The sequence below is a fragment of the Lissotriton vulgaris genome, chromosome 2_1 (assembly GCF_964263255.1).
Source record: "Lissotriton vulgaris chromosome 2_1, aLisVul1.2, whole genome shotgun sequence".
In the NCBI taxonomy this organism is placed as follows: domain Eukaryota; kingdom Metazoa; phylum Chordata; class Amphibia; order Caudata; family Salamandridae; genus Lissotriton; species Lissotriton vulgaris.
Window position 1 is genome coordinate 87,719,198 of NC_141687.1, and position 23,720 is coordinate 87,742,917.

The following is a 23,720-nucleotide window of genomic DNA, read 5'->3' on the forward strand; positions in this document are numbered from 1 at the left end:
TTTTGTTCTGAAAAAAAAAAACATACACATAGCAGCAGTAGGATTCAAGTTAGAATGTCATCACCTGGTGGCAATTAGTCGGTGGACGAAACAAATCTTTGCTGGAACGCACAACAATCTTTCATCTATCCCACTGGTGCCAAAAGATTTTATTGTATGCCCTCGTGGAATATATACCTTTATTAATGGAAGGTTATAGATTTCCTGCAGACAACCCTTTTGATCTGATATCCCAAACCCGTTGTAAGTAGTGCGCCACAACGACGAATATTGTTTCCTTCAGATCACTTTTTTAAATTCTTAGTGCCTCCCAGAAGTGCCTTACGCCCTCGAGCTTGCATACTTCACTTAGCCATTTCTTGTGCAACAGAGTGTATCTAATGCAAAATAGGAGAAAGGGGTCTTCTGTTTCTTTGTCTCTGGACAGAAGCGACAATGCAGTGGAGAGGAGCCTCTTTTATCCCATTTAGAGGTGAACGATCTTAGAGGTAATGTACCACTTCTAAACTGCACATACAGACATTTAGCTACAGGGGGATAGATTCGGTCCACATAAGTTTCAAAGTCGGGTGAACATTTATGGCTCAAAAACGTATATCTAAGGCCCTAACCTAGAGCACAGCCAAAATTTAGTTAAAATAACATGGCTGCCTTCAACGTTTCACAATCATTAGTCAATCACATAATGCATTCACATTGGCATGAGCAGTTGTACTTTCTGGAAATTTTTTTAAACTCCCGCAGCCACAGATATCACTTTAAAAATACTTGCCTATACCACCAAAAAGGTTCATTTACAAACCATAATCTAGGATCCTGCCAAATTTTATGGAAATGCGATTGCCTGGTTTGGCGCTACGTCCAATACAAAAGTCTATGGAAAAGACATTGGGAGAAGAAATGTGTTTTGGCCTCCCGCCCACCCCCAATTTTATTTGCGCCCCCTTGGCGAATAACAACAAAACTTTGCATCATCTACTAATGTAGAACAAGCATGGGTTAATGCATTAGGTTTCACCTTGGTGATTAATAATATATATATATATATATATATATATATGTATATATATATATATATATATATTATTTTTTTTATTTTAGCTCATTGAGTAGTTGTGCAATATAATTTAAAAGTAACTCCATAAAATTTTATGACTTGTTTATTGAGAAAGGCAATATATAGTGCTGCAACAGTTCTAAGGTAGGTGCCCACCATCAGACAGTATCGAAATTGTATGCCCCCTATCGTACAGCTGAAAAAGAATAAAAGTAAATGGCAAGCAATGAAAAGCAAGGAAAGCAAGATGAAAAGTTGTAAGCCCATTTTAAGATTTATATTAAATACAATAGATTTCCCAAAAATAGTGCAAGCAAAACCTAATCATAAGTACAGTGCAAGAGCTATGCAGGCGAAACATAGGAATGACCTGTTGCCTGAAAGGGGTGAAATCAAGGCAAGGTGATGGTTCTGAAATGAAGATGCATGAATGAATACATGGGGCATGATTAAATTAAACTAAAGCCAAGAAATGACATGCAAGGGGTTAATAACTCACCCAGTACAAGAGACACACCGTCATGTTTTTAGGATAGGCGGTGAGAAAAACAACCCAAGTAATGGGTGATTAACCCTGAATATAAAGAGAAAAGTGTGGGGGAAAAAATCACCATTGGTATGGGTCCCCCAGCTGCGCACTAGGCAGCGTTGTGTGAAAGCATAAAGGGTACCTAAATGCACTCTGATGCTTGTGCACATCGTCAAGGATTGGTGTAGGCAGGAAATATAAATAACAAGCATCTGCATTGCAATAGGTCTTGCATTACTGATAGTTTGAGGTATTGGCGTCGCAAATAATAATGCAACACCAATAACTCATACTTTCAGTAATGCGAGACCAAATGCTTTCGTAGTGAGCCAAGAACCAGCATTTTATGTCTGAGTGCAGTACTGCAAGCTGCTCCTAGATGTCCCTAGTAAGCAAGGCACCGGCACTGCTTGTCTAGTTGCAGTACCGCAAGCTGCTCCTAAAGGTCCCTAGTGAGCAAGAAACCTGCAATGCATATTAAGGTGCAGTACTGCAAGCTGCTCCTAGAGGTCCCAAGTGAGCAAAGAACCAGCACTGCTTGTCTAGGTGCGGTAGCGCAATTAAATACATTAGGAAATATTAAACAATACATAATTATGTTTACTTTTTTGCCATATTGCATAGGTTTGCAAACAATAATTTAAAGCCACGACCTTTTGATTTTAGTAATATTCTATGTGAGAAGTTAGCCTGGCATATGATGTCCACTATTCTAGTGGGCACCTTGTACCAGTCTAAACGACCCTTATTGATGGTGGTTGTAAAGTCAACCTTATGACAAGCTATTCTAGTGGTAGCATGGACCAGCAGTCTTAGGCTAAAACCTCAGAGAGCATGTGAGGCAAGCTGTTTTACCAATTATAATCCCTAGAGTACCAAATGAAAGGACACCACCCAAGGTATGTATCAAATATATATGTATTTATTTCTAACACAACCCCTCTGCACTCTTTATGAGGTCAGAGATCGAAATACATCACAAGTTACTCATTAAGCATACTATAAGTTGCACAAATACAGTTCTGCCCTAGGGGCCTCACAAACCATATACGTATAAGAACCACTTCAGGAGTAGGGAATAGGCCTAGGGCATCGCTGGGGCTACACTAGACAACCAAAGGTTAGGAAGTAGGAGACCCACGGGAGACGCGTGCAGTGTCTAAACACAGTCGCAAGTTACCATTGACTTATAATGGAGAACGTAGAAGTTACAAAGTTACTGATTAAGGACACTTCCGGAGGGTCTACGGTAAAATCCCTTTAAACTAGGACACTTCGAGAGTCAACACCCACAGGAGCACCGGAGTATTCGAGTTACCTCACCCAGGGCAGCCGGGTGCATAGGTGTCTTTTCGTGTCGGGTTTTGTCTATGTTTTCTATGGAGATCTGCAAAGAAGTGCTTCAAGCGGCCAGAGGAAAAGTGTCCGGGTGGATCCAAGGGTGGATCGGAGACGAGAAGAACCTGAAAGCAGAGGGGACAGAGTCAGGGTCACTAGCCAGTGACTAGGAAGGAACCAGGCGATGTCGAGTGATTTCAGGTGAAGATGCGAAGCTTGTCTCTGCAGCCACGAGAACCAGGAGGCGTCGACGACGACCAGGAGCTGGATTCGAGCTGTCCCAAAAAAGGATCTAGTTGACTGCGGTGTCGGTATCCGGATCGGACCCAACAAGCCTTGGCAACCGCAACCCACGCAGGAAGTGAAGATTGGCTTCAGGTCAGACCAGCAAGGTCTGGGGAGCTTCTCCTTTGCAGGGAAGCTGAAGCAAGCCTGGAGCAACCAGGCCAGCGATGTAGATTCAATGGTTCGACTTCAGAGGGCTCACTACCCAACGGGCTAGCAACTGGGAAGACGCGTCGAGCTGAAATGCAGGAGCAGGCCCCATGCGGCACTCGTGGAGTGTGGAGGGCTGAGCTTTGGTGAAAATGGCGCTCAGGTCTGGGGCGTCTCAAACCCCAATTCATAACTTCGAGGGTGCCTCAGTAGTTGCACTGTTAACAAAGTGCAGGATGTCCAGGGTGTCCGGTCCTACGTCTCTCGTGTCCGCCACGGGTCTCAGCTTTGCTGTGGATGTGGATCGGAGTCGGAGAAGTCTGGAAGTCCAGTTCCTGAGTAGCTGAGTCTTCGGGTTCCGGCAGGAGCGTCGAAAAAAGCAAACTGACAAGTTACTGGTGGTGCCTGTTTGCACAGGGTGGTCACTCCTTGACCACAAGGGAGATGTCTTCAGTCTTCTTGTCGAGATAGAATGTTGAAGGTCCAAGAGTTCGTGTCAAAGTTTCTTCCAGGATTAATCTCTAGACACAGCTCCTATCTTTATACTGATTTTAGGGGTTGGATTACCTGCTAGGTCCCTCCTATGGGTAGACTGAGTGGACCCTGAGAAGGGGGTGATTACACCCCTTTCCCTTTATCCAATTTCGCGCCAGAGCGGGGCTGGTGTGCCCCAGCAACTGGTGTGAACCGGGTTATGCATGTAGCACCTTGCGTGCCCCAGGCAGTGTCTGGAAAAGCATCTTTCCATTCAACCCACCTTGCCCCAATACACTACAGGCTGTCTGGGGAGGTGCTAGCACCTCCCCTGACAGGAAACCTATTGTCCAGGCCTCCCTTGCCGGAGTTTCAGCCAGCAGCAGGAGGCCAAACTTGTGTCTGTGGCAGCAGCATCCATTTTGTGATGCTGAGGCTCTGTTTAACTTTAACCAGGTAAAGCAGTAACTACATGTCTTCTCCCTCTAGAAGGGTGGAATGCTACCCCCGCCGCCAGAACTGGCGGGGGTAGTTTTCCAAAGTGTTTGACACCTTACACGCCGTGTTTTGATGAAGCCAAAACAAAGTTAGCATTAACCGCGAGGATTATAATGCACTTAAGAGTATATGGTATGGCTACATCAAAGAACAGCTATAAGGAGATGGTTCCGAAAGCTGCAGAGGGGCTCAGCTCATGCTAGGGCACCCTCTCACATAAAACCAAGCACTCTGCCTCCAGGATTGTTAAGGCCTGCTATAGGAGTGACTTATAGGTTACTATGTGTCTATATATATATATATATATATATATATATATATATATAAGGTAGATATAGATATACTATATCTAAGTAAGGGGTGATTACACCACCTTACCCAAGCTGAGTGATCAGTCTGTGGTGTCCGTTTAGATGGCAAGACAGGGGTGGCATAATACATGCTGCAGCCCCTGGTAGGCCTTGGATGCACCTATGCCCTGGGTACATATGGTACATTATACAGGGGCTCACAAAGGTGACCCAGCATCCAATCTGGTATGTACCTAAAGTACATGGTATCAATTTAGAGAGAGAACAGCTGGGCTGTGGGTCTGATTAGCAGACCCACAGCCACACTAAAGTCGAAAAACCAGAGAATCACAGCAAAAAGTGGGGGTGACCATAGGAAGCAGACCCTACTCTCCTACATTCTATACTTAATGTATGGGACATTTTCAGCTAGCTCTCCATCTATTGGTCTGGCGTTGTGTTATTCACGTTTTAATCCATCCACTACAGCAATAGAACAGCCCACATCGGCCACTGCTAACTTCACAGTGAGTGAGGTCATTATACCCTTTTACAAAAGAACACATACACACAAAAAGTAGCTATCTACAGTGCCGTGAATGTGTGCAATGTGTACTTTTTGTACCCCAAGAAATCTTTTTGCATTTTGAACGATTCTATTTTAATATTGGTGCGTGCTGTTCAACTCCCAAAACAATGTTTTATTAAAAAAATAGCGAAACACAACAAACATCGACATTGGATGAGATTGCCAGTCAAGGGCTTGAAACTCGACAGCACCATATAAAGGACACCATTATATCGGCCTAGTCAATAAATCTAATTTCTACAAAATGTATTCGGGTGGTTCAATGGGTGACATTAAGAGCTTGGGTGAGTACAGGTTGCTGGTGTGTGTTTAGGAAAAAAACTTTTGAAAGCTCTAGAACTGAAGCTGGAGGCAGTACACACATTTGCCACAATGCCAGTCAATGGGTTATAACGGAATTAAGACTACATGCTCTTCCAGTCCTTGGCCTCTCAGAACACACAGAGCAATAATCACATATGTTCCAATTGTAATTACCACTGTAGGTTAAAGTGTGTGCAGGAGATACATAGCTGTTGAAATCTTCACAGCATCAAAGGAAAACAACATTATGTGTTTACATGCGAGGAGATAGAGAGTGTGTGTGAGTGAGTGTGTGCGTATGTATGTAGTATGTGTGTGAGAGAGAGAGAGAGAGAGAGAGAGAGAGAGAGAGAGAGAGAGAGAGAGAGATTAAGAAGGAAGGCATGATGAAGGGGGAGAAACACAAGAAGTACGATCCTAAAGACTGAGTGAAAAGACAGTGATGACGAGGAAGGAGATGGTGCGGGAGGTAAGCAGATTTATGATTTTGGAAAGTTGCAAGAAGAAAAGAGGGCACTTTTCTAACAGAGTGAAGAAAGTAGTGTTAAGAGGGAAACTGGAGAGATCACTCAGTCCAAAAACCACTAACTCTCCATAGACAACAGCACTATTTAATTCACAATCTCATATTTTTAGAATTGGAACATTTCCGATTCGAAATATCGCCAACAATATCATTGTTGTTACTCAATGATGCAATATTAATAAGAAGCACTGACAAAAAAAAAGAAGTGTGGCTTGCTTTAAGCACATTGTCAATATGTGATAGGTACTTCACATTTTGGGTTAAGGATTAATCAGACCTATACTTAGTGCATGCAAACCCACATCTCAGATCAACCACTCACCTTTTCTGGATCCGCCCGAGACAGTCCTTTCCTAGCTTTCATTATTCCTGATGAAATGTACTGTGATGTGACTGTAACTGTATAGTGAAATAGGCTTCACTCCAGTGAACAGCTACCCATAAACAACCTAAACACACAGTGACAGCTTTTCCATGCGAACATACATACAGCTCCCCTATAAACAATCCACACGCAAAATACTAATTTCTAACCAAGCCCTTGTCTATAGTAAACTCACAGGGCTACTTATTATGAACAACTAACACACTGCAGGCACTTAATCTATTAGCAGGCCACAATAAGTAACCCACCTACATGTGGCCAGTTCACACATTCTACTCTCCTATTCTTACTGGCAGACAACACACTCTGCTCCCCTCTGTAAACGACCCTCTCACAATCCCTTCCATGGAGAGTTCTTGCAGGTTTCAGACAGAGCACACACTGCGCATGCTCACAGCTAGTGAGTGACGCACCAGGATATGTTTGGACGTTGGACGGATTGAGTTAGCGAATGTTTTTAGAAACAAAAGACAGACTAGTGACGGTAACCATGGAGACGGGGCATCGAAAGTGTAACCATCGAAATAGGCGAAAGACTATGTATTCCTTGGCGAAATACCGGGTGTACATTATATATACAACCAAATTGGTGCTTTTCCGCAAGCACCGACGGGGTGCTATGTGTGTCGGCAATATCTCAGGTAGTCAGGACTATCATTCACATACGGAATTGTCCGGTTTAAGGAAAGCCCTTCATTCTGAAAGGATTCCCCTGGCGAAGTTACAACTGCGCGTGCGCAGGGTTAGGTGGCGTTCCTTCGCGCAGGCGCAGTAGCTACGACCTGCCCTACACAATATAGTAAAGAGCCAGTTAGATCAGCTGAGCTCATCAGAGACCAGGAACTGGTCCTGCCTTAGATCCCTGTCATCACCAGGCTGCCTGCAGCACAGGTAGCCATGGGGCGACAACAGCCAGCACCGGTGAGTACAAATCCCCTCCATGGAGCACCCAGGGCAGTGAGTCCTCTGAGTACTCCCTCAGAGGACTCACTGACCACAGGCAACGACACAATATGTAGGTTGACCAGACGTCCTGGATTATCGCGGACAGTCCCATTTTTCTGGGGACTGTCCCGGTGTCCCTACGATTTTGTTAACTTTAAATGCATGTCCCGGTTTTTGTGAGAAAGGTCAGGTTATCACGCGAAGCAAAAAGAAAGATATGCCCTCCTTTCCACAAGAGCCTCTAAAGTCTGAAATGATGTGAGAGTGGGGAGGTGTGCATGGTGGAGGTCCTGGCATCTCTAATGATCTGTGAACGTAGTCTCGTGTTTATGCACACATTTACAAACCGTAGCAAATATGTGTGTGTGTATATATATATAGCTCAATCAATCAATAAGGGGTTTATAAAGCGCGCTACTCACCTGTGAGGGTCTCAAGGCGCTGAGGGGATAGAGCGGCTCCGGATCAGTCGAAGAGCCATGTCTTGGGGGTCCTTCCTGAACGGGTGTAGGGTCGGGGAGCGTCTGATGCTCACGGGGAGCTCGTTCCAGGTCTTGGCTGAGATGTAGGTGAAGGCTCTCCCGCTGGTTCTGTTTCTGCTGATGCGGGGGACCTCTGCCAGGGTGAGGTCGGAGAAGCGGAGGTTCCTCTTGGGTATGTGGAAGGATACTCTCTCGTTGAGGTATTTGGGTCCGATGTTGTTGAGGGATTTGTAGGCGTGGGTGAGGAGTTTGAAAGTGACCCTCTTCTTGACGGGGAGCCAGTGGAGGCCTCGAAGGTGTTAGGTGATGTGTTCGTGACGCGGTATCCAGAGGACAAGTTTGTCTGCAGCGTTCTGGATGGTTTGGAGTTTGTGTAGAAGAGTACTGTTGATTCCAGTGTAGGGGGCGTTGCCGTAGTCCGGTCTGCTGATTATGAGCGCATGGGATCCATTTGAAGGTCTGACGGAGGATGCGCAGGCAGTTGTAGTAACTAGTGGAGGCGACAGCGTTGATCTGGCGGTTCATAGAGAGGGAGGAGTCAAGGATATATACATTTCAGATTTGTAGAGCGCATGGCTGCCCGTAAGCGTCCCAGGATGATGACGAGGTTTTGTGCGTGGTCTGTAGGGGTGGATGGATTTCCGAGGGCCACTAGGTGTTGTCCCAGGCAGACGTGCTGGGTCCGAGGATGAGGACAACGGTCTTCTCTGAGTTGAGCTTCAAGCAGTTGTCTTTCATCCAGGCTGCCATGTTCTTCATTCCTTTCTAGAAGCAGAGTCTGGTGTCTTCGGGTTCTTCGTGAGTGAGAGGATGAGCTGGGTGTTGTTGGCGTAGGATACGATGCTGAGCCCGTGCTGTCTGACAATGGCGGCAAGGGGGGCCATGTAGATGTTGAACAGCGGGGGCTTAGCGATGATCCTTGGGGTACTCCGCACTTGATATCGGTGGGTTCGGAGAGGAAGGGAGGGAGTTTGATCCTCTATGTTCTGCCAGAGAGGAAGAATTGGATCCAGTTGAGGGCGGTTCCTTGTAACCCCACGTCATGGAGTCTGGCTGCGAGAGTGCGACGTTAAATGGTGTCGAAGGCTGCAGAGAGGTCTAAAAGGATGAGGGCCGCAGTTTGTCCCTGGTCGAGTAGCAGGCGGATGTCGTCCGTGGCGGCGAGGAGGGTGGTATCAGTGCTGTGGTTGCTGCAGAATCCAGACTGGAAGGCGTCTAGGATGGAGTTCTCTTCGATGAAGGCAGTCAGCTGGGCGTTTACGAGTCTCTCAGTGACTTTGGCCACGAGGAGGAGGAGAGAGATGAGCTGGTAGTTTTTCAGGTACGTCGGATCGGCCGTAGGTTTCTTGAGGAGGGGTTTAACCTCCGCCCGCTTGCAGTCGTCTGGGCAGATGCCGAAAATGAAGGAGTTGATGATCCGTCCTAGTTCAGGTGCAATGGTGGTTATGGCCCTGTGAAATATGTGTGGTGGGCAGGGGTCCGTTGGGGCTCCTGAGTAGGTTTTCTTCATGGTTGCAGTGATGTGTCCGACAGTGATGTAATCCCAGCTCATGATGGTTGGCTTATCGGGGACGGAGGGTACGGGGGTGGTGTCCGGTGTCGGTTCGTTGAAATTGTGGTAGAGGATCTTGATCTTCAGATGGAAGTAGGAGCTGAGCTTGTAGCAGAGTTCCTGGGAAGGTGTGACGTCCGTGGCTTTGCTAGTGGATTTTGCAAACAGCTGTATGACGTTGACCAGTTCTTTGGCATTGGTTGCGATGGTCTGGACTTTCTCTTACGGAGGTCCGTTTGGAGTCTCTTATGCGCTGGTGGTATTCCTTCAGGCCGCTCCTGTAGTTGTTCTGTGCTACCCTGGTTTTCTGGTTTTGCCAAGTTTTTTTCTAGTCGTCTGCCGGAGGGTCTGGTTTCTTGTAGTTCGGTGGTGAACCAGGCGGCCTTCAGAGGGCATTGTTTAGCGGAGTTGTGGAGGGGTGTGAGCTTGTCGGCGCAGCAGGAGATCCATGGGTGAAATTCTATGGCTGCGGCATTGGTGTCAGTCATGGTGCTGGGGGGCGGCATGGGGGGGTTTGGAGGAGGGTGGGGTTGAGGTGCTCCTCTGTGACCTTGCTCCAGCTCCGTCGTGGCGGGCATCGGTGCGGTGGTGGTGTTGAAGGTGAAATGGACGCAGTAGTGGTGGTCTGTCCAGAGGGGATGGGTGGTATGGCTGAAGCATATGTTTGTCCCTCCCGTGAAGATGGGGTTGGGGGTGTTTAGCTCTTTGAGTGGGCGTGTTGACCAGCTGCTTCAGTCCACAGTTGGCGAGGTTGTCGAGGAGAGTGGTGGAGTTGGGGTTGTTGCGGTTGTCAAGGTGGAAGTTCAGGTCCCCGAGTAGAACGTGCTCTGTGGAGGTGATGGCGTGCGGTGCGATGAGGTCGGCGATAGTAGTTGCGGGCTGGGTGCGAGGTCCTGTTGGTCTGTAGATGAGTGTGTCACGTAGCGTGGTCCTGGGGCTGGTCAGGATCTGGAAGTGAAGGTGTTCTGTGTTGGAGTGGGGGTCACTTGTGCTGGAGGTGGAGAGTCGGAGGGGGGTCTTGTGTGTGATGGTGAGTCCTCCTCCTGGGCGGTGGGGGCGGTCTTTTCTCTGGATCTTGTAGCCATCGGGGATGGCAGTGGCGATGTAGGGCCGGAGGAGCGTTGGTACAGGTTTCAGTGAAGAAGGTGACGTCGGGCGAGAGGGTGTCGATCAGGTCCCAGATTCCTACAGTGTGTCGTTGCAGGGAGCGCACGTTGAGGAGGTTGCATGTCAGGGTTACAGTGGTGTGAGCATCAGGCGGGCCTTTGGCGGTTGTGTGAGCTTTGCTGATGGTGAAGGATATGCTGCAGAGTCTGCAGGAGAACTGTCCATGGGTGGTGATAGGCAAGGATCTTGCTCAGTCGGCGTGTCTTCCGGGATTGAGTGCGTGGAGGGTGGTTGAGTCGTAGCAGTGGGGCCTGGGAGAACCAGGGTCCCTGGCACTGGTCGCGGTCAGGTTGCTGACGGGCGCATCGGGCGCTATTATGTAGGGGAGGGGGTTGAGACTAGAGGTAGGGAGGTGGGAAGCGGGGGCTGTGACGGAGGCGGGGCCGCAGGGACAGCAGCGGCAGAAGAAACGCCGAACCTAAGACTGATGATCTCCATATGCTACAGGATAAGGGTTATTCCGTTATCCTGGTGCTTTTAGATCTGTCAGCGGCGTTTGACACTGTGTCACATGATATCATGACCTCCAGACTCATTGACATCGGTCTGGGAGGCAAGGCGCTGGCCTGGCTAAGGAGTTTTTTCACCAAGCGCACTCAGAGAGTCATACTGGGTCCATACCAGTCAGAGGAGGTGGCGATCTCTAAGGGGGTGCCACAGGGCTCCTGCTTGAGCCCAACGCTTTTTAACATCTATGTGGCACCCCTAGCTAACATCATGAGATCCCACGGGTTTATCCCTGTATCGTATGCAGACGATACTCAACTCCTCTTCCCTTTCAAAATCATGACTCCCGAGGTGCGTAACTCCTTTGCCCGGGGGATGAAAGAGGTGGCTCATTGGATGGCAGCAAACTTCCTTCAGTGTAACGTCTCAAAGACTGAGGTGATGCTTTTTGGAGAAGCCAAACGATTGTGGACTCCTGACTGGTGGCCTCAAGACCTAGGCCCAGTCCCTGTGCCCAAAGGGGTAGTGAAAGATCTAGGAGTCAAACTGGATCAGGAGCTCGCCCTTAAACATCACACTAATCAAGTGGTAGGCTCCTGTTTCCATGTTATTGGTCTTCTCCGAAGGGTATTCCCCCTGTTACCTGATACCACCAGGAAAACTCTAGTTCAGTCGCTTGTGTTGAGCAGACTGGATTACTGTAATGGTTTGCTGTTAGCCGCCAATGAGGGCATCATTAACAAACTCCAAGTCGTGCAGAACACGGCGGCACGTTTGGTTCTGAATGCCCCAGCACGTACACCCTCAAAACCATTGCTGAATCAACTGCATTGGCTTACAGTGAAACAGAAGGTGTTGTTTAAAACGTGCTGCATCATCCATAAATGCCTCACTGGTAAAGGTCCTGACTATCTAACTAAAAAATGTGTTCCTTACATCCCCCCGAGAGCTCTGAGATCTGGTGATCAAGAGTTGTTATGTGTCCCCAGGTTCTGGAAGACCAGACAAGGAGGAAGGGCTCTGTCTGTAGCAGGACCAAAGCTCTGGAACGATCTTCCTTACGACATTAGAGTCTGTAAGGAACATTTTCCTTTCAGGAAAAAATTAAAAACTTTTCTGTTTAACTACTAGTTCCGTTTAGGCATTCCTTTAACCTTAAGATAGAGCCTGTTTGGTCTCAGATGCTGCTAAAGGTGCGGAGATACTCCTCCGGGAGTCGATTCCCAGCGCGTTATAAGTATGCAAATAAATAAATAAATAAATAAAACACAATGCGAACCTAAGACAGGAAAAAAAGAAACACAATGCATACAAAGTATCAGAGGCACAAGTAATTAATCACACTCAGGAGACCAAGCGGGGCACTTGATAGAAAATAAATACCGCAGCGAGAGAGCGTAGAGCTGCTGGTGCTAACACTGGTTGGAAGGAGAGCTCTGGACTCGGTGCTAACATGCAGAGCTGCTGGGGAGACTGCTAGCCTGGACCGGAGGTCTTAGTAGATACATACGTACATACATACATAGATAGATATATCTACAAGGCTACGCAAAAAAGACAGGTATAGAAGTATGGCTAAAGGCTTTGGTCCTACTTTTATGTCTTCCCCTGTCCCGGTTTTTCCTTCTCAAAATCTGATCACCCTAACAATATGGAGCACTGCCCTGTGCTGTGAATGCCACGCCATTATATAGCGCCATGTGAGCATAACCGCATTGAGCATAACCAAATATCCAACTCTCTCGGAGCACTTCTCCTCAGAGCCTGTTAGCACAGAAGCGCACCCCCTTGTCAGCATAAAGGCAGTGAGTGAGTACCACTCACTTACAATAATAAACACAGTGTTATGTACCTTCCTTGTTGCGGGGTTCCTGGGCAACATTAGGTTATGTTCTAACTCTAGAATGTGGTCATTATGATGGCCAGATTACCACTTAACAAGGTGTTGTGAGGATGTTTCTACTGGTAGCTCCAGACAATAAAGTTGTGTACTTGAAACCACATCCTGCTGTACATACACAATAAACTTGGCGACAAGTGTCTGAAGCCGAACCTGTGCAGGTGTGCAAAGGGAGCGCATGGATCTAACGCGTTACTCCATTTTGAAAAAATAATACTCTTGTATATTTATGGACTTGATCATCAATTGGATTTGATGCCTCCTATGACTCCAAGTTGTGGAAATTCGCCCTTCTATGAATCTGTTAGATTGCAGATCCACAAGAATAGTGCTACTGGAGTTATTTGTATCCTTGAATTACAGCGCTTCGCCATGCTGCTGGATCTTACACGTGTGATCTGAAGTACTGTAATCTGTGCGTGGAGTGTAACCGGGATGAAGGAAACTGTTAAGAATGTACATTGTTAGCTTTAAGTTACTTTCAGTAATGTAACAGCTCGCTATCGCTTTGTTCGAGCCGTGGAGTGTTTTTTCTTGAAGACTGCTGGCGCGTTTGGAGTCCTGCGTGCTGTTTCCTTCGGCATTCCAGATTTGTTCTTCGAGCTCGGTGCATCGCGTCATGGCATTGGACATCAGCACGTGTGCCTCCAAGTGTACAAGATCGACGTAAGGTTATTCTGTATGTGACCCTACGCAATACCATTTTGTAGGAAATTTTTTTCATCATAAGACTTCTGAATTACAACGCGTTATCAGAGTTGCAAAACTTTACGAGCAAACTCAAGGAAGGCAAAAAGGCAAGTCGAGGAGATAACATTTACATATAGTCTTTTTTATGTCTGATTTGTACGGTGACTTTTAGAAAAGAGACTGAGAATATGAAACTTGTGGAGCAGAGTACTTTTACTTCAAGACTATAGGTGTAAAGTACTGTGATTCACCTCAGAAGTGAAAGATATGGCCACTCCAAATGTTTCAATTTCGATGCCTCGTGTATTTTAGCTATAGGGATCTAAACCTTCCTTAAAATGGGCAAAATGGAAAGACTGTTTCTTAAACAATATTGTAGAAATTGATGAATCGGTAAAAAAGCCTGTTGTACAGAAAAAAAGAATGTTATTACATTCACTAGCACCATATAGATTGAAGGAGTATAATCAGATGCCTAAGGCTACTGTAGTTGGAAATAGTAATTTTTTTCTTGCAGGGTTGAAAGAGCTTGACGTTTATTTTGCACCTAAAATATGCATAGGCATAACACGGTATACATTTTTCTATTTCATTTCTAGTGTTGTGTGGATCCAGGCTGTATGCTGACCAGTTTGGTAACATGAATTCTTTGTAGTGTGTGTGTTTACGTAGAGTCTCTATTGCACCGTGTGGCCCTCTCGTTGCCTGTCCATTTCTAGTCAGCATGGCACTGGAAAGGGTAGAGTATCTCTAGTCGGAGTTTCGGGCCTTTTGCTGGCGGATGAGCCTATGCATATGCACTAATGTAGACTCGTCCTCTTTGTGTGTGCTCCTTCACTAGGGTGGCTTGGGGTTTGCCAAGTGCTGCCCTATGGCTGATTCTCTTTGGAACAACAGATGAGAGATGGAAATGGACATTAAGATGGGCCTCCTCTGTTTTCTTTTACAAAATGTTTTTGCTCAGTATGATTTACACTTGTTTTACAGGAGCCAGTTACCTTCCTTGATGTTGCTGCATATTTCAATGCGGAGGAGTGGAGACTTTTGCACGAATGGCAAAACGAACTTTACAACAATGTAATGAAAGAAATTCACCAAGCATTGGTGTCACTGGGTAAGGTCTAAAACCTTTGTGGTCTTGAAACATATGCCAATGATACTGCTTCTAATTCTGCACCTTACCCGTATGCTACGATCAACAGAAGGAGACAGTACTCTTCTGACAAGTGTCGAGAAAACTTACTTGATGATCATCATTTGTCTAATGGTTGGGTTGATGATTAGGGTGGGGATGTGGGCTTGCTTGCCCTTGAGCTGCCTACGGTAGAACTGAAGAAGCAGGTTCGAAACCTGATATATGCTGAACATCCTCCGTTTTTGGACAAATCACTTTATATCCTTGTGTCTAAAAACAAGTGTAACATGTTCTGGTGTTCATGTAAAGCACTTCAATACCCCAGGGCCAGGTTTGTGCTTCATAAAACTGCAAAGCACATGGTGATTAGCGATTTTATAATAACACTAAGGGCCTGATATAGATTTCAACAGACAGGTTACTCTTGTCACAACAATAGCAGATATCCCATCCGCCAAAATATAAATGCATAGGATATAATGGGATTTATGCGACTATGTCTAAAATCCATTGACTAAACCAATATATTTCCCAGGGTTAAAACCTATAAACTTTGTCAACGCTTGGTTTTGTTTTTTAGCTTGAGGGAGTGTGGTTAGGAAGTCAACACGGAGGGAGGGGGATGTAGCACGGAGGACAGCAGGAAGAAAAGCACTAGGACGCACCCATTGGTTTCCACGTTTTAGGGCTATTTTTGTTATGGCTGGGTAGTGGTATTTATAAAAACAGAGATGGGTTGGAGGAACCAGCAATACAGACAACAATGGAAGGAAGGAGTGAGTTAGAACAAGCATCGCTGGCAACAACAGAAGGGGAGGGGGTAGGAGCAAGCAACACAGATAACAGTGGAAGCAGGATTGGCGGGTGGAGGTAAGCATCACGGACAACAACAGAAGGAGGGAGGACGGATGGGGTCAAAGATACAAACAGCAGTTGGTGGAGAAGTAAACGAGAAAGCCAGCTGAAAAAGGGACACTGATAAAGTGCTTGAGCAAAAGTAAACCTACAAAAATGGACAGTGGAAGGAAACAAAGAATGTACCCATGCTGCAAGGGAGGAACAAATACTGGAAGGGGAAGGAAGCCTACGGCACTAATACGAAGCAAGCAAATAAGAATACCATTAGTTGGCTTCAGTGTCAATCAAATGGATGTTCTCCAAACCCACTGATAGAAAACAAAAGGTCTTGATGAGACAGCGCATGTACTGTCAAGGTGAGACCTAATAATACATAATACTTGCAGTTAACTATACAAAGATGAACTTTTTATCAAGAGAGGATTGATGATTTGAGAACGTTGGATCCCAACTTTAATTTTGGAGGGTCGGATTTCACAAGGGGACCTAAGCTCAGAAATCAATCCCATGGCTTAGCCCCTTCTGGCCTTCATTATAAACCTCATAGTTTGTTTGGTATGTTTAGTTGTAACACAATATTCTGTAGTGTAATTATTCCATGTTACCTATTTACTAACAGGTCCAGTTATTGCTACCTCAGTATTTTCATTGAGAGCAAAAGAAAAGGAAGGTGTGTATCCAGCGGACAGTCACGACTCTGAGAGAAGACACAGTATTAACCCCCTTTCAAGTAAGTGTGTTCAACAGTGATGCAAAAGATTTCACTTAAAATCGAGTTTGGCCACTGCAATAAACATATGCTTGTTTCATGCAAAGAAACATCTTACATATACACCACCTTGAAATGAAATCTGATCAGTATATTCTACTTTCTCCTCCCCTCCTTTAGTCTTGATATTGAACTTCAGCTCATTTTAAAGATTGCCCTGATGAAAAAAAGATCTTATTGGTAGTTTACACTCAGAGGACTCCCTGGGTCTACACAGAAATACCAGGTACTAGTGCCCCTGTGTTAACTGGACATACATCTGATGAGAGTTCCAACAATTTTGTTTTACTTGGACTTAGCACATACTAGCACCTACTTTTTTGATTTCTTACAATTGAGTTCACTGCCGCTGCCAATCAGCCAGTGCCACTGTATAAGTTAAGAAAGATTTGCATGAAACATGAAAGAAAATATAATAATGAATGTGTTGATGGCACAACCACCTGTAATTACCCATCTGAAGTGTGGCTTGTAAACGGAACGAGGCGTGATTGTTGAATTGTTAAGTTACGTGGTATTTATAAAGAAATGCAGCAGGAATTGACTTTCAGGATTTTGCTGTGTACCAGTTTGTTTCAAACAATTACTAGGATGGAGCTCTTTTTTGCATAAACAAAACAATTGATGAGTTCTAATGTCCAATCCTTATGCCTACTATATCTTCAAGCAGTGGGCCGAGTCAAATTCAAACAACCTGGGACCCCAAAGCACAAGTGAGAGTTCTGTTTTGTTCTTTTGTTTAACAGATGATACCTTTGCCAATTCTGATGTGTTATATAGGATGAAAAGGAATGAAAGAGCAACTCTAAAGGAGACTCCAGACCGAGGGATAAAGAAAAACATTGACTGCATCATTACAGGTCAGCAAATATTTTTAGAAAGTTCGTACCAGTAAATGAGTTCTCATATGGTTATCTACTGATAATAGTTTAATTCTAGCTTCGAAAAGCCTCCATTTTTCATCCATGAAGAAAAGATGTCTCATTTCTTTCAAGTTCTCATTTAACAATATAGACAAAATATCAAGGCTCAGTGTCTGACTAAAGAAGATCTAGTCATAGGTTTTTTCTTATATTTCTAGGTTGTTAAGATTGTAGTCCAATTCCAACATCTTAATGCTTTTTTCAAGCATATATATTTTATATGTGCTTTATGTGTAATACTTTCACAGTTCCGTATCCGCCCCTGAGTACTGCCAGTCTTCAATTCAATTCTTTATTAAGATTTGGCTTTCTAATGAGGTCCACTTTAAAATGAGACACAGTAAAAGGATCACAGATCAAAAGATATACCAGTTACACATTACATATTTAAGTCATTTGAGGAGAAAAGTAAATGGAATTAAATACAAAGACGAATTGTTGTTATATAACATTTCAATAATGTAGTAGTTCATAAAATTTCAGTTTGATGCAAAAAAAGAAAAAGAAAAAATCACAGCCATAAAGCAACAGAGGTTATATACAGATTCAAAGGAGCAAGTGAACAAGTCCATTTATGGCGGAGACTTTATTCTGCCATAGCACCAACATTTGAGTGCAAAATTCTACAAAAGGTATAGGGACACTAAATGAAACCAAGTAATAGAGGAATTGATGGCAGATAAAACAATAGAGTTGCTTTTAATAATTCCTTTACCGCAACAAATACATAGAATTAATTATTTACACAATTTGTTAATACAAAGTTACATTTAAAAAAGTGAGTGGCATAAAAAAACCTTATTGGAGTCTGCAAGTAGGCATAAGGATTATATGACTGGTAAGGACAGAACCCTGGCCCCCCTAGCTAAAGCAAAAGCTTGAGTAATAATTGAGTATAAAATAAAATCCCTACTTTCTGCAGTGGGCGCCTCCTTACAGGGTATAGTTAATGTAAATAGTCGAGTGTGATGTTCGGCAGGGGTGCGTACTGGCACCCACCCTGTTTTCTTTATACATCAACGGCATAGTGGATCATCTTAACCGTTCCCCCACTGATGCCCCCGTTCTGGCTGGGGCCCGCGTGCCTGATATCATGTTTGCGGACGACACGTTGATTATTTCGCGGACACCGAGTGGGCTCCAAAAGGCCGTGAATGCATTTGGAGAATTTTGTCAACTGCGTGGACTTGAGATAAACACCTCAAAAACTAAGTTCATGTCCCTGAATCAGCGAAAAACCTTCAAAGGTACAATTAATTTTAATGGAACTCCACTAGAGCATGTAAAAGCATTTACGTATCTAGGAATATCTCTCCAGAGTAATATGGGCTGGAAAAGTCATATTGACATGGCTGCTCTAAAATTTCACCAGCTTGCAGGTGCCTTAGCCACAAAGCTTCCTTTACCAAGCCAATCACACCTGCCCTAGAGGTCTACAACATGAAGGTTATAAGTGCCTCTTTGTATGGTTCAGAACTATGGGGGTTTAATAATCTGAACCAACTAACAATGGCGGAGAACAAATTTCTACGCTGCTTAGTCGGGGTCCCCCAAAGTACTCCTACCATACCGCTAGTATATGATCTTGGCAGGAAAAAAATTGAGGATACAGCTCGGCTACGGCCTCTACTTTATTGGAGGCGTATCTGGACAACTCCGGAATTAGCACACTATGCCCTGGCATGAAAGGATATCATCAGGGCAGATCGCTTTCATTCCATCCCATGGCTTAAAGAGATAAGGGGCCTACTATGAAAGTTGGAGCTTGACTATTCATGGGAAGACGCAGATGTCTCAAGGTTACCATCGAAAATAATTTTGAAAAAAAAGTACTGGGAAATGATTTGGAAGTCCGTCTATAGTATCTGTACAACCACTAATCTAACAGGACGTTTTCTTGATTTTAAACCTCGCCCAGCCTGTGAGGCTTATTGCGTCCGTTTGACCGAAAGCTGGATTTCCAGTTTAGAAGTGGAACTCTACCTGTAAAAGCTTTCAGTTACAAATGGTCAGCAATCCGGGATGACAAATGTCATAACTGTACAGACTTGACTGAAAATGTAGCCCATATGTTGTTTGTATGCCCTCTTTACACAAGCCCTCGTCGTAAGTGGCTAAAACTAACGTGTACCAACCTGGGCACCCGGAGGTATATTGAAGCTCTGAGAATATTAGAGACTGACTGTTCCCCGTGTATAGCGATTGCTGTTGCTAAAGTTTTAAGGTGGGCTTGGATCATATGCACTCGCACTTTAAACTCTCCAGAAGTTAGCTAATGAACTGTAAGACCTCTAAAAACACATGATTGATCTTGTTTTATGTATACATTTTAGCTATTTTTAAATAGTCTTTTAAAAAACTCATTAACTTTACAAATGACAGCTACAAAGATTTAATAACTTTTTAACATTGTAATTTCGTTTGTTATGTAGTATTTATAATGGTTGTGATAGTATGTTATTCTGCTTTTATGACATGCTGTCCAATGAAGCTTTGAAATTGAAATTGACAATGCGAATGCACCTGTTTTGTAAACATATTAATAAAAATACAGTGTAAATAGTTTATATTACTAATATAAGACCCTGTACTTTATTTTCTTTATAATAATGGTATATTAAAAAGACTAAAACAGATTTAGAAACGCTTTAACAAATGTATATATCTGTGTACAAACTAGTTCATTCTTTGGAAAAAGGAGAAACTCATGCGCTGTTGCTATAGTTTTGATGTTATTCTGTATAAACATTTGCCGTAACAGATGCAGGTGACATGGTAGAAGGGCTGAATATGGTGAAAATTCTGGGTGCCCAAATTACACATATTACAATATCTCCCTGTATTCGTGGTCGTGGACCGATTTGCCGTTAAGTCAATTTAACAATAATAAAGTCACACAAAATAAAATCAGAAGACGTTGAACCCCATGTTCTAAATTCCAAGGTAAGTACTTCTGCGCTACTCTCGGGTTACAAGATGTAACTATTGTCTTAAATCTTTCCTTCAATCGACAGTACTTGAGATCTCTCTTGAAACTAGTAATGCAGATAGTGCTTTTTAGGAAGGCTTTAAGTTTCAAGGGCAAGAGAGAGAACACAAGCTCCTCTTATGCGTCAAACTGATTCAGCGTGTACAAACTAGTTCATTCTTTGGAAAAAAGAGAAACTCATGCGCTGTTGCTATAGTTTTGATGTTATTCTGCATAAACATTGGTCGTAACCGATGCAGGTGACATGGTAGAAGGGCTGAATATGGTGAAGATTCTGGGTGCCCAAATTACACGTATTACAATATCTCCCTGTATTCGTGGTCGTGGACCGATTTGCCGTTAAGTCGATTTAACAATAATAAAGTCACACAAAATAGAATCAGCAGACGTCGAACCCCATGTTCTAAATTCCAAGGTAAGTACTTCTGCGCTACTCTCGGGTTACAAGATGTAACTATTGTCTTAAACTTTTCCTTCAATCGACAGTACTTGAGCTCTCTCTAGAAACTATTAATGCAGATAGTGCTTTTTAGGAAGGCTTTAAGTTTCAAGGGCGTCAAACTGATTCAGCGCCAAAGTAAAGTCACACCAGTCACGCCTTTGCACCAAAGATCTCCTGACACATATTGTATTCGGATCACTATTCCTAAGCAGATATCCCCACCGAATCACTATGTCTTGAACAAATGAGCTTATCAAACTAAATTCCAGGTGAATAGCCGGAATTAGGACTAGAGTATTAAAGTTATGTAGTTCGCGTAAAATCTGGCCCTCTATTTTATCAAGAAAGCTCCATTCTTCAATTTGGATGGATTCAATGGCATGTAGAAGTATTGGTAGAACCTTCACTTTAAAAACAGCTTTCATGTGCAGAAAGTGCCTTCGACCCATTGCATTATAAAATCTACATAGACCATTAGCATGTAACACAGCTTTACTAGAGCTGTGGTCAGTGTAGGGTTTGTTCTTGGTATTACTTGTTATCATTTTCCCTAAATAAAGATAAGTCTCTGCAGCCTCAAATTTCTCTGAGCCAATGCTCCAGACAAAATTGCAAGCTTTTCCGTTCCTTCTGTTTTTCAGAATCCAAACTTTACATTTTGGCTCTTGGTGGACTCCTGGGGTGGGGTCAGACCAAGGTATTGGAATATTGGAACATCAGTGGAGTGCGGGGTGCTGGATCTGACACTGCATAGCATGCTTCTGGAAAGTGGGAACTGGATAGTGGCACCAAAGTTGCAGTACAGGTAAGGCCTTAGGGCATCGGTCCTCTCTCTACTCCCCTTTCAGTCGCGAAGGATTATGGTGCAAGCCCTTATCTTGTCCCGCCCAAATTACGGGAATGCCTTGTATCTGGGGGCCCCGTTGGCCACCATCAAAAAACTTCAAGTGACCCAGAACTGTGCAGTCCGCTTACTCCTTGAGATCCCTCGGAGACACCTCTCCCGCACTGAAGAAACTTCACTGGTTGCCACTTCAATCCAGAATACGATTTAAGACCATGTGCCTGGCCCATAGAGCCATTTGGAAAACTGGACCTGCCATTATCCATCCTCTGGTTACCCCCTACCAACCCTCTAGAAGCTTGCATTCCAGCGCGGCCTTCCTCTCCGTTACGAGGAAATTACAGAGATCCAGATGGGGTAGACATTCCTTTTCCTGGAATGTCTCCATCTTCTGGAACTCCCTGACCCCTACTCTTTGTAGGGAATCCAATCTACAGATTTTTCGCAGACTCCTTAAAACTTACCTTTTCACTACCACCCATTAACATGCTATGTCCTCTGTTTGTCCGGTCCTAGCACCACGAGGCCTCAGGGTAGAAGTGCGCTATATAAAACCAATTTCATTCATTCATTCACTATCAACTCAGGGCTGTGTGTTTCCTTAGCCACCTCCCGCGATAGCCACTCTCGACTTCCTTTATTCATCCCCCTCCCCTCGGAAGCTAGTCACTAAAATATACGCCTTCACACTGGCATCATCTTCCATTTCTACTGACTGGGCACATGTGGTTGGGGTGAGGACCTCGGTGTGAAATCTCTCAAGCTGACTGGCTATATTGCTGTAACCAGATTAGGCGTCTGTCCCCAAACTACCGTCTGCGCCTTCTTCACTTTAAATATTTACATAGGCTATACCGTACTCCCGCCCAGCTGCAAAAGATGGGACTTATTCCCAATGATAGATGCCTGCGCTTCTCTGCTCCTGTGGCAGACTTTTCCCACCTTGCTTGGCTATGCCCCCAGGTCTCCGCTTACTGACGTGAGGTCTGGGACGCTATTTCTCAGATCACCTTATTGCCAGTCCAGCCAGATCCTCCGCTTTGCCTCTTAGGCTTGGTAAAATTTTGCCCAGATGCCTCCCGCCACTTGATTGCCATGCTACTTGTCCTTGCGCAATGTAGGGTTCCCATGTGCTGGGGCCGCAAGCCTTCACCCAAGGTCGCCTTTTGGCTTGAGGATGCATCTCGCTGCCAGACTCTCTTGTCCAAGTTCTGGGACCTCATTCCAGCTAGAACCCGTCCACTTGACATATGGGGCCCACTCGTGTCTTACCTCCTAAGTCGCAACTCCCAGGGCCTGGCGAAATCTCCCGCGCTCCCCGCCGGCGCTTCGCCCGCGGCAGCTGCCGGTGAAGGTCAATGAGTAGCTTGCCCCCCGATCTCACTCCCCTCAGCTCGATCCATCCCTATCCCTTACTTGAGGTCCCATTTACCATGGCTCGCCCCACTGTCCTGGTGCTCTTACGCTACTTCATCTTCATATTGATTTCCATTGGTACGTTCGCTAGGTAACTCTCGCTGAAATATATTGTATTCCTGTACACGATGCCTTGATAGGATGCAATCTTGTAATTGTGCTATGCAATTTTGTTCAATAAAGATTTTTTGAAAATCAAATAAATAAAAGAAAATGTAGTGTTCTTGGAAAGGGATGGATGGAGGTTTTGAGGTTTGAAGTTTTAACCAGATACCACATTAGCATGAACAGAGGGGGTTAGGCGTCGAATGACTTGAGATCCAGAGTGTTGATCCATCTTTGAAGGATTAGAAAGTGGGTGTGTCTTTGATCTACAAATCCTTTGGTAAAAGGTAATTCTCCATAAAGAGAGCCTACAGAGATGCTTGTGAAAAGGATATTTATTACAACGGTGTTTAGGAATACAAAGTAACAAGCTGTCTTTATTTAACAGGTAATGGCAATTCTGATTTGTTATGTGGGGCGAAGAGGATTGAAAAACTTAATTTGAAGGACACTCCAGACACCGAGAGAATGGAAAGCAGTGACGGTCTCAGTGCAGGTCAGGACCATATGATGCAACATTTGTATCAATGAGCATTACGTTCTTGTACTGCTGCCTCTGCATGATAGGCTAGTAGTTAAACATGTAAATGCAGTTTGGCTAGAGGTTTCAAAATACATTAATGTCAATGGTA

At 44.6% G+C, this 23,720-nt stretch overlaps 2 protein-coding genes across 8 annotated transcripts in view; one reads left to right on the plus strand and one right to left on the minus strand.

The window, feature by feature from the left end:
- Nucleotides 1–6,843, minus strand: part of LOC147729619 (uncharacterized) — a 148,841-nt gene extending 141,998 nt beyond the window's left edge. Inside the window, exon 1 of one of the 2 annotated variants that reach the window (XM_086954498.1) lies at nt 6,362–6,843. In XM_086954498.1, coding sequence (XP_086810624.1) covers nt 6,362–6,403 — 42 coding nt within the window. In that variant the 5' untranslated portion in view covers nt 6,404–6,843. The remainder of the gene's footprint in view (nt 1–6,361) is intronic. The other variant, XM_086954499.1, reaches the window with a different exon arrangement.
- LOC147729620 (uncharacterized) overlaps nt 1–23,720 on the plus strand; it is a 96,261-nt gene that overhangs the window by 36,379 nt on the left and 36,162 nt on the right. For 3 of the 6 annotated variants that reach the window (XM_086954500.1, XM_086954503.1, XM_086954505.1), the window contains exons 1-5: nt 7,211–7,345; nt 14,595–14,721; nt 16,220–16,330; nt 17,116–17,229; nt 23,477–23,584. In XM_086954500.1, coding sequence (XP_086810626.1) covers nt 7,322–7,345; nt 14,595–14,721; nt 16,220–16,330; nt 17,116–17,229; nt 23,477–23,584 — 484 coding nt within the window. In that variant the 5' untranslated portion in view covers nt 7,211–7,321. Of the gene's footprint in view, nt 1–7,210; nt 7,346–14,594; nt 14,722–16,219; nt 16,331–17,115; nt 17,230–23,476; nt 23,585–23,720 lie in introns of those variants that run through there. The other 3 variants (XM_086954501.1, XM_086954504.1, XM_086954506.1) reach the window with 2 other exon arrangements.